General features: G+C 46.6%; 1 protein-coding gene across 1 annotated transcript in view; it reads right to left on the bottom strand.

Moving 5' to 3' along the window:
• Positions 1–8,369: 8,369 nt before the first annotated feature.
• LOC148054122 (uncharacterized) overlaps positions 8,370–9,882 on the bottom strand; it is an 87,002-nt gene continuing 85,489 nt past the window's right edge. The window contains exon 3 of the mRNA XM_087770971.1: positions 8,370–8,671. Coding sequence (XP_087627097.1) covers positions 8,663–8,671 — 9 coding nt within the window. The 3' untranslated portion in view covers positions 8,370–8,662. The remainder of the gene's footprint in view (positions 8,672–9,882) is intronic.

Raw genomic sequence — 9,882 nt, 5'->3', positions numbered from 1 at the left:
TCCTGTCAGCAATGGTACCTGGCATCTCACTGCCCAGGACAGCGTGTCTACCTCGCTTCTTCACAGTTACCTCAAAGCCGCCCGAGCTCTCCCCACCCGACCGACACCAAACTGCGGTCCACCCCACGTTCCCCCGCGGCGGTGTCCCCGCTCCGCCCGCAGCCGGGGCCACCCCGCTCCGGCAGGAAACCGCGGGCCAGCAGCCTTTCCCTCTCCCCGGCAGAAGGGCGGTCCGGGACCGCCACGGCCTACCCCGCGGGGAGAGTCCCCCACCGGGCGGGCAGGGCAGGGAGGGAGCCGAGGAGCGGTGGGAAAGCACCCCCTCTGCCGCGGCGCCGCGACAGAGAAGGAAGGTGCAGGGAAGCCGGCCCCAGTCGCTCTCCGTCCCTCGGGGGAGAAAGATATCCCGCGTCACTGTCCCGGGGCCGGCTCCCCGCTACCGCCGTGGCGGCTTGGGGCCGCACTCCGCCACCCACAGGTGCTTCGCCGTTATCTGTGCCCCGCAATCCCACTGAAACTCCTGGAAATACGATCCGCCACATGGTTAACCCTAGCTGCTAGTAGTACCAATGCTTCGCATGGAGGTACCACTGCCTGGCTCCCCGTGGGTACCAGCCGCAGCCGAGCCCTAGGAACTGGCTAGCCTAGTGCAATATTGGGTTGGGAAGGCAGGAGACAAAAAATAAGAGCCCCCTACTGCCTGTAGCCCTAATCCTCGAAAAACCAACCAAACAAAAGTTTCTCATCCCATGTTGCATACAGAGTAGTTTCTGCAAGCACTGGGCAAGAGCCAACAGCACTTGGGGAGCCGCTCCCCAACTTCCTCCCCCTGCCCCCGCCAAGACTCCATCTCCCACCCCTGAGAGCAGCCCGCCACCCGTGGTACCTGGGGTTGGTGCTGCTCCAGTAGACGACGTAGCGGTGAGCTACCTCCTTGGCGCAGGGGTCCTGACCGCGCATGCACACCCACAGCGCCACAGAAGCCATGAGGAGCATCGCCACGTGTGGCATCATGCCCAGCCAGAAGCGCGGGGATGGTGGCCATGAGGGCAGAAGGGATTGAGGGGGTGGGGGGACAGGGTGTTAAAAATAAATAAATAGACACAGAGATGACGCGGAAGGCGATAATGAGGGGGAGGACTACTGGCTCATTCTGTGTTGCAGTGAGCAGAAGGCGCCTGTCGCTGTAGACAGGGAGCCGGCAAGGAGGCGCGATCTGCGGGTCCCTCAAGGAGCCTCACCCTGGCATAGAATCACAGAATGCTTTGGGATGGAAGGGACCTTTAAGGGTCATCTAGTCCAACCCCCCTGCAATTGGCAGGGACATCTACAACTAGATCAGGTTGCTCAGAGCCCTATCTAGCCTGTCCTTGAATGTTTCCAAGGATGGGGCATCTACCACGTCTCTGGGCAACCTGTTCCAGTGTTTCACTACCCTCATTGTAAATAAAGTTCTTCCTTATATCTAGTCTGAATCTACCCTCTTTCAGTTTAAAACCATTACCCTTTGTCCTATCGCTACAGGCCCTGCTAAAAAGACTATCCCCATCTTGTAGGCCCCCTTTAAGTATTGAAAGGCTGCAATGAGGTCTCCCTGCAGCCTTCTCTTCTCCAGGCTGAACAATCCCAGCTCTCTCAGCCTTTCCTCATAGCAGAGATGCTCCATCCCTCTGATCATTTTTGTGGCCCTCCTCCGGACCCGCTCCAACAGGTCCATGTCCTTCCTGTACTGAGGGCCCCAGAGCTGGACACAGTACTCCAGGTGGGGTCTCGCGAGAGCAAAGCAGAGGGGCAGAATCACCTCCCTCGACCTGCTGGCCACATTTCTTTTGATGCAGCCCAGGATACAGTTGGCTTTCTGGGCTGCGAGAGCACATTGCTGGCTCATGTCCAGCTTTTCATCTACCAGTACACCCAAGTCCTTCTCGGCAGGGCTGCTCTCAATCCCTTCATCCCCCAGCCTGTATGGATACCAGGGATTGCCCCGACCCAGGTGCAGGACCCTGCACTTGTCCTTGTTGAACCTCATGAGGTTCACACAGGCCCATTTCTCCAGCCTGTCCAGGTCCTTCTGGATGGCATCCCATCCCTCAGGCGTGTCGACTGCACCACTCAGCTTGGTGTCATCTGCAAACTTGCTGAGGGTGCACTCAATCCCGCTATGTCATTGATGAAGATATTAAATAGTATTGGTCCCAGCACGGACCCCTGAGGGACACCACTCGTCACTGGTCTCCATCTGGACATCGAGCCATTGGCCACTACCCTCTGGATGTGACCATCCAGCCAGTTTGCTATCCACTGAACAGTCCACCCATCAAATCCATATCCTTCCAATTTAGAGAGAAGGATATTGTGGGGGACCCTGTCAAAGGCCTTACAGAAGTCCAGACAGATGACATCCATAGCTCTTCCCTTGTCCACTGATGTAGTTACTCCATCATAGAAGGCCGCTAGATTGGTCAGGCAGGACTTGCCTTTGGTGAAGCCATGCTGGCTGTCTCAAATCACCTCCCTGTCCTCCATGTGCCTTAGCATAGCTTCTAGGAGGATCTGTTCCATGATCTTCCCAGGCACAGAGGGGAGCCTGACAGGTCGGTGGTTCCCAGGGTCCTCCTTTTTACCCTTTTTAAAAATGGCTGCAATATTTCCCTTTTTCCAGTCCCCAGGGACTTCACCTGACTGCCATGACTTTTCAAATATCATGGAGAGTGGCTTGGCAACTACATCAGCCACTTCCCTCAGGACTCTGGGATGCATCTCATCAGGACCCATAGACTTATGTATGTTCAGGTTCCTCAGGTGTTCACGAACCTGATCTTCACTTACAGTGGGAGGATCTTTCCCCCCGATCCCCGTCAAATGGTCCATTGACTCGGGAGGTGTGAGGAGAGATGGGCTGCAGTGGCAGGGGGTGCTCATTTAACTAGGAGTCCCGTGAAGAGCCCATGGCAAGACATATACCGCCTCCCTGTGCGCAGCGGGCTGGCAGGTGAGGGGCACTGCTCTGCCGCCCTCTGCTAGCGGCGCGTCCCAGAGCACGGCCCCACGACTCAGGGAGATTGGGGGACACGAGGATGGGGGAACGAGGAGGGAAATTAAGGGCGATAGTGGGAAAGGAGATCCTGGCAGTATATTAAAGGCAGCTGGCTGGGATAAGGGCGAGAAGTACCAGCAGACCTGAAAGCACAAAGTTTGTGTCTTATTTGTGTCTTCCTTCCTTGCATGTGTGATTGCAATAGGCAGCTGTAGAGATGTATATGGTATATAGAGGTACACATGCATACATACATGCACAATGTGTGTGTTCGAGGTGGGATCTGGCGCTGGTGTATGTGAGGGATGGGGATGAGGAGGAGGTGCAGGCAGTTTACTTGGGAAAGGGGGCTATTGCTTATTTTTGTTGTTGTGGGGGGTTTTTTTTGTTTGTTTTGTTGTTTTAACACCTCGACTTAATTGGCTTGCAACACAAGAAAGGAGGTGTCTCATCCTAAGCTTCTCCTCCTCCATGCAAAAAAAAAACAACCCAGCCCCACCTTCTCAAAACCTAATTGAATTACTAAGACATCAGAGTGTTTCTTGTGCTGCCTTGCACAAGAACGTGAACAATGCATTGGACAGAGTCCTACCTCCATAAGCGGTTCTACAAGGAGATGATTCCTTATATACACTTGCACCAGCAGCAATCCTGAGAGCGTGGGCATGGGGCGCCTTAGCCCAGCGTTGGGTCCATCCCCCAGCACCAGCTCTGCTGCCCAAAGGTGGCCCCTGAGCTCTGGCCTTCCAGGATGGCTAGGAGACAATGCTGAGGCTGTTTTTTATCTCATCACCAAGGGAAACTTCACTCCCTTAGGGGAATCCTTCTGTCTTTGGCATTCCTGCTTCCAGCCAGTTTAACCCTTTCTGCAGTTGGGCCTTCTTGCCCTCCATGCCAGATCATTCCTTGGTCACAAATTACCACTGCTGAGCAGTTACAATTTGAATTTCCCCTTCATTATGTTTTGTGAGAAGCATCACAGGGAAAGAGCGAGGGCTTTGTTTAGCAGCAGGCACCCTTAAGTTTCTCGGAGGGTTCCCAGGTGTTCCCTGATGATCTTGGACTGTGTCCCCAGAAGGTCCAGAAGCTCCCAAAGCAGAACCCAGAGACTCCTGCGCAAACAGCTGCGTCTCTTGGCTGCCTCTGGGAGTTGTGCTTCAGTAGCTAAATTTTGAAAATAGCTAAATTTTGACAGTAAAATGTTAGATAAATTCCAGAGGCACCTCTTTGCTCCCACCCCTCCTCCAACATAAATGAATTCTAATTGGAAAAGGATCTTTGGTTGTAGCACATACAGTAGGCTTGTTACATTACTGTTAACATGTGGGTTGAGGCTCCCTGCCTTTGATAAAAGAAAATATTGAAGTTCACTGAAATGCTACATTTTCACCAATAAATGTTAAGTAGTCTTGTGAGGCTTTTAGGTACTGCACCCCCTTCTGCAATAAAAAGCCTTCATAAACAACACAAAGCAAAAAATGTTTAGGTTAAGGTTAAGGATGGAACCTAGGAACTCCAGTTTGTAAGTTGCTTGTGAGTTTTTGAATCCTCTGTAAGTTTTGAATGAGAGAAAATAGGGTTATTTTTTTCCTTTTACAAGGGGCAATAGCTTTTCTTTTTCCCTAAATGATACTTCCCCTAAATGATATTTTGAAAATTAAAAAGCATGCAACATTGTCCTTTAGACCTATGAAACTATTTAGGGAACGTTGATTTTTTATAAGGAAATTAAAGAGCTATCTGTGGAACCAGTGCAGTTAGAAGAACATGTTTCAGTCTAGAATTCTTATACCATGTAAACTTCCAAGAGATGTAAATGCCAAAATCCACAGAAATCATTTAATTAGCCATGCTGAGATCTATAAAGATCAATGTGTTCATAAAAATAGGAAAGAGATGTATAGCTGGTAAAATTTTGCTTGAGACAAGGAAGACACTGACAGGAAAATGTATTTGTAAGTATACTTTATGCAAAACTACTGGCAGGGACCTAACGTCAGAAGTGAAAAGAGATGACCTACTAGATCTGTAAAAAAATAGAGTCATAGAGTATTTTAGGTTGGAAAGGATCTTTGGAGGTCATCTGGTCCACCTCCCTTACTCAAAACAGGACCAGCTTGGATCAGGTTGCTCAGGGCCTTGTCCAGATGAGCTCTGCATCTTCAAGGATGGATATTTCACAGTCTCTGTTACCAGAGCTTAAGTACAGTTAGCAGCACAGATAAACAGAAGACACCACATTTTTCTTCTTTCTTTTATTGCAACCCATTGCAAGGTCAAAGGTTTCACAGAAAAACAGAAACTTACAAATTGTGTGAATTGTTTTAATGCACTCATAAAAAGACATTAAATGAAAAATGACTAAGATTCTGTACTATAGCTGCAATATAATCCATTGGCTTTATTCTGAAAATATTATTGCCATTTTGGAGTAGATAAAAAGCCCACCATTGTACATGTTCACATATATTTACGGTATTTCAAGCAACTTTACCATATATTTTTTCCAGAGAAATTTGTTCATCCTCATTTTGAAAATTCTAATAAGAAAACATTCAACACTGTCACTGGAATTACTGTGAGCTGATGTTTCTGTTGTCAAGAATTATGCTATGAATATCAACATACAGTCCAGTAGATTTATACAAGCACACTAAACATTTTCCAGGTTATGCTGCATCAGACATTCTGGTTTAGCAAAACATTTTGATAATAATGGCAACTCTTCAGCTGAAGCTTGAGCATATTTCATATTTTGGATTAAAACACTGTAACCTTTAAAAAGCAAAAATGCATGTATATATATATACATAATTTAGAGGATATAAGAAGTACACTTCATCCTGAGCAATTACTTCCAGAGTAAGCCCCTGATCCTACGAAATGATACCCATGATTGTGCTCATGTTTAGATGGCATTTTCCAGGTGAGCACTCCTTGCATTGTAAGATCTGTTCTAAAATAGCAACCACACATGAAATGAGAGGAACCCTCCTATTGGCTTCTACCCATTCATCTGAATTTCACAATTTGGCAACGTAACAGTGTAGTCAGAGGAGACAAGATCATTTTAGAAAAATGCAACAAAGTAGTTTTTTCAATAAGGTATTTAAACACGCTTAATATCTTCTATAACACAAGCTATCCACAGAACTGGTAGAAATCCATTTCAAGAAATCTACCAAAGCCTTTTATATATTTTATGCAAACAAAAAAGATATGATGCATTTATAAAGTTTTGCTTCAATATTACTACATAGTTGTATAGTACATCAAAGTCAGTGAATAGCTGTTTCCATTTTACTGTAACCTGTGTAAACTCACAATTATATTGCATCAAATTAAAGGCTGTGAACCTTCTTTATCTTTGGGGACCTGCAGGTTTTTAGAATGACAATTTAATATTAATATATAGTATGGTACTGTCCTGGTTTCAGCTCAGATAGAGTAAATTTTCTTCCTAGAAGCTGGTATAGTGCTGTGTTTCGGGTTCAGGATGAGAACAATGTTGATTACACACTGATGTTTTGGTTCTTGCTAAGTAGTGCTTACACTGGTCAAGGACTTTTCAGCTTCCCATGCTCTGCCAGGTGCACAAGAACCTGGGAGGGGCCACAGCCAGGACAGCTGACCCAGACTGGCCAAAGGGCTATTCCATACCATATGACATCATGCTCAGCATATAAAGCTCTGCTCTGGTGAGACCCCACCTGGAGTACTGCATCCAGCTCTGGGGTCCTCAGTACAGGAAGGACATGGACCTGTTGGAGCGGGTCCAGAGGAGGGCCACAAAAATGATCAGAGGGATGGAGCACCTCTGCTATGAGGACAGGCTGAAAGAGCTGGGGTTGTTCAGCCTGGAGAAGGCTGCAGGGAGACCTTATTGCAGCCTTCCAGTACCTAAAGGGGTGTACAAGAAAGATGGGGACAGACTTTTTAGCAGGGCCTGTTGCAATAGGACAAGGGGTGATGGTTTTAACCTAAAAGAGGGTAGATTCAGACTAGATATAAGGAAGAAATTTTTTACAATGAGGGTGGTGAAACACTGGAACGGGTCGCCCAGAGAGGTGGTAGATGCCCCATCCTTGGAAACATTCAAGGCCAGGCTGGATGGGGCTCTGAGCAACCTGATTTAGTTGTAGATGTCCCTGCCCATTGCAGGGGGGCTGGACTAGATGACCCTTAAAGGTCCCTTCCATCCCAAAGCATTCTATGTTTCTGTGATTCTGTGAAGAAGGAGGAAGGGGGGGACGTTCAGCGTGATGGCGTTTGTCTTCCCAAGTAATGGTTACGTGCTAGATTGAATTTATAGCTGTTATTGCTGTTTACCTATTAATTGGCAGGCTCCTGTACTTGCCATGAGGCTTGCTTGCCTTACTGTATATTAGAGTCTAGTGCTCGTTAGTGGCTGCTTTTTGCTTTTGCTGCTTGCTGTACTGCTTATCTTACTCTGCTGTGCCTGGGAACATTTTGATAACAGCAACGGCCATGCGCCTGGGCTGGCCTGCTGCTGTTTCTGTACCGCTGTACTGGACAGGCTGGAACTCCAGTGTGAACTCGAGCTGAAGGGACTGTGACCTGTGGATGAGTCCACACAGGAGTAGGACACCCCGAAGCATCTGTGGACGTGGATAAGCCCATGCCAGAGCACGTATGTCTCGAAGTGTCTGTGGCCATGGTTATGTCTGTGCCGCAGCAGGTATACCTCTTGAAGGGATTGTGGCCCAAGGATAAGTTCACGCTTGGAGAAGGTACACCTCGAAGCATCTGTGGCTGTGGATAAGTCCGTGCTGCAGCAGGTACACCCTGAAGCATCAGTGGCTGTGCATGAGGTCATGCTGGAGCACCTCAAAGCGTGTGGCCATGGATAAGCCCATGACAGAGCAGCTACACCCCTGGAGGGACTGCAGCCATGGGTAAGGCCACGTTGGAGCAGGTTTACTTCTGAAGAGACTGTGGCTGCGGGCAAGGCCACGCTGGAGCAGATATATCTCTGAAGGCATTGTGGCCCATGGAGAAGGCCACACTGGAACAGGTGCACCTCTAAGTGACTGTGGCTGTGGATAAGTCCATGCCGCAGCAGGTATACCCCTGGAGAGACTGTGGCTCATCGATAAGGCTCCACTTGGAGCAGGTACACCCCTAAGGGACTGCAGCCTGTGGAAAAGTCCAAGCCAGAGCAGGGGCAAGGGGAGGAGTCCATTGCAGTGTTAAACCCAATGGTCTGGTCCAAAGGGGCCAGGGTTGGAGACTGTAATGGAAATACCTTTAAATTGTTGTAGCCCAAAGTCATGGATTAAATGAACTCAATGGACATTATGTGGACATTTGTGGATGTTTATGGACATTTTACAGACATTTCACAGGGGTGGTCCATAGAATAAGGGAATGATACCTGTGTATTGTATCAAAGGATGGGAAGGGGGGATGGTGGTTAATGAGGATGTATTGGATAGCGTGGGACCTGAGCATGACGTGTATGGTATGGAATAAGCGGTGGATACTGTCCTGGTTTCAGCTGGGATAGAGTTAATTTTCTTCTTAGTAGCTCGTATAGTGCTGTGCTTTGGATTTAGGATGAGAATAATGTTGATAACACACTGATGTTTTGTTGACAGGTACCTATCAATGTGGCTGCAATGATAAAAAAGAGATAATATGATTACGTAAGGAGAAAAGAATGCAAACAATTCTATATTGCAGGTAGATCAATTGGTAGTACAGATCAACTTTTCCAAAGTTTAAAAGTCACACGTCTTCACATACGTTACTGGTAGAAGCTTTTATTTTAGCTTTTTGGTGTGAGGCTAATACTGTACAAGGGATTTGTGGGAGAAATGATGGGATCAATAATGAAAACATGCAAGCTTGTCAGGTCAGGGATGTCCCTCCTAAATATTAGATATGAAAGGTAGCACCCCTATTCTCTATTAGACAAGGCAATTAGATAAACCTAATTAAACCTAATACCTTTACAATTGCAGTGCTGTGAGGGGATTCATTTATCAATTATTTTTAATCTGATTGCAGTTTGTATCACAGAAGTAGACAGCTTCCTTCATCCTTTAGATAAATAAAAGATTAACCTAAGCAGCATAATTTTTAGCTAGCTGTATTTCAAATTTTTGCTGAACACTTGGACATTGTTAAATGCATTACTGTTACATTTAAATACTGAACAGCCTAGATTGGTAGGATATATGACTGATATCATAATTTGCTTTTTTTCCCCCCGGTGTTCCATATTCAAGTAAAAAAACTAAACTGTTTACTACCATTACAAAGATCCATCTTGGGAATAATAATTTAAAGCACAGTGACCACAATATCTAATAATATTTTTGTCCTTAAAAAATATCAAGAATATGACAGGGATAAATTAAAGGTTTAATATGATGAGGCAGTTGGACTAAATGATTGTTGTAGGTCCCTTCCAACTGAACTATTCTATTCTATGCTGTTCTACTGTATATCCAGTTCTTCTACTTTAATAATAGAAACACTCAATCTTATTGGAAGTTTCATCCAGCTGAGACTGAGTAGGATAGAAAACTGGTTTAACTTCCATTCACAGCACACGCTGTACTCTTTTGGCAAATAATTATATTACAGCAACATCTTCCAGTGCTGAAACAGGAACAGGCTGCCCAGGGAAGTGGTTGAGTCTCCATCCCTGGAGGTATTTAAAAGATGGGAAGATGTGGTGCTTGAGGACATGGTTTAGTGGTGGACTTGGCAGTGATTGATAGGTTAATGGTTGGACTCGATGACCTTAAGGGTCTTTTCCAACCTTAACGATTCTATGATTCTACGAAAAACAAGAAGTGACTTTTCATATAACAAAA

The sequence above is a fragment of the Nipponia nippon genome, unplaced genomic scaffold (genome assembly GCF_047370975.1).
Source record: "Nipponia nippon isolate SJK-2023a ecotype South Korea unplaced genomic scaffold, ASM4737097v1 scaffold_34, whole genome shotgun sequence".
Taxonomy (NCBI): Eukaryota; Metazoa; Chordata; class Aves; order Pelecaniformes; family Threskiornithidae; genus Nipponia; species Nipponia nippon.
The sequence above is the reverse complement of the archived record's forward strand: the minus strand, read 5'-3'. Positions and strand labels throughout refer to the sequence as shown.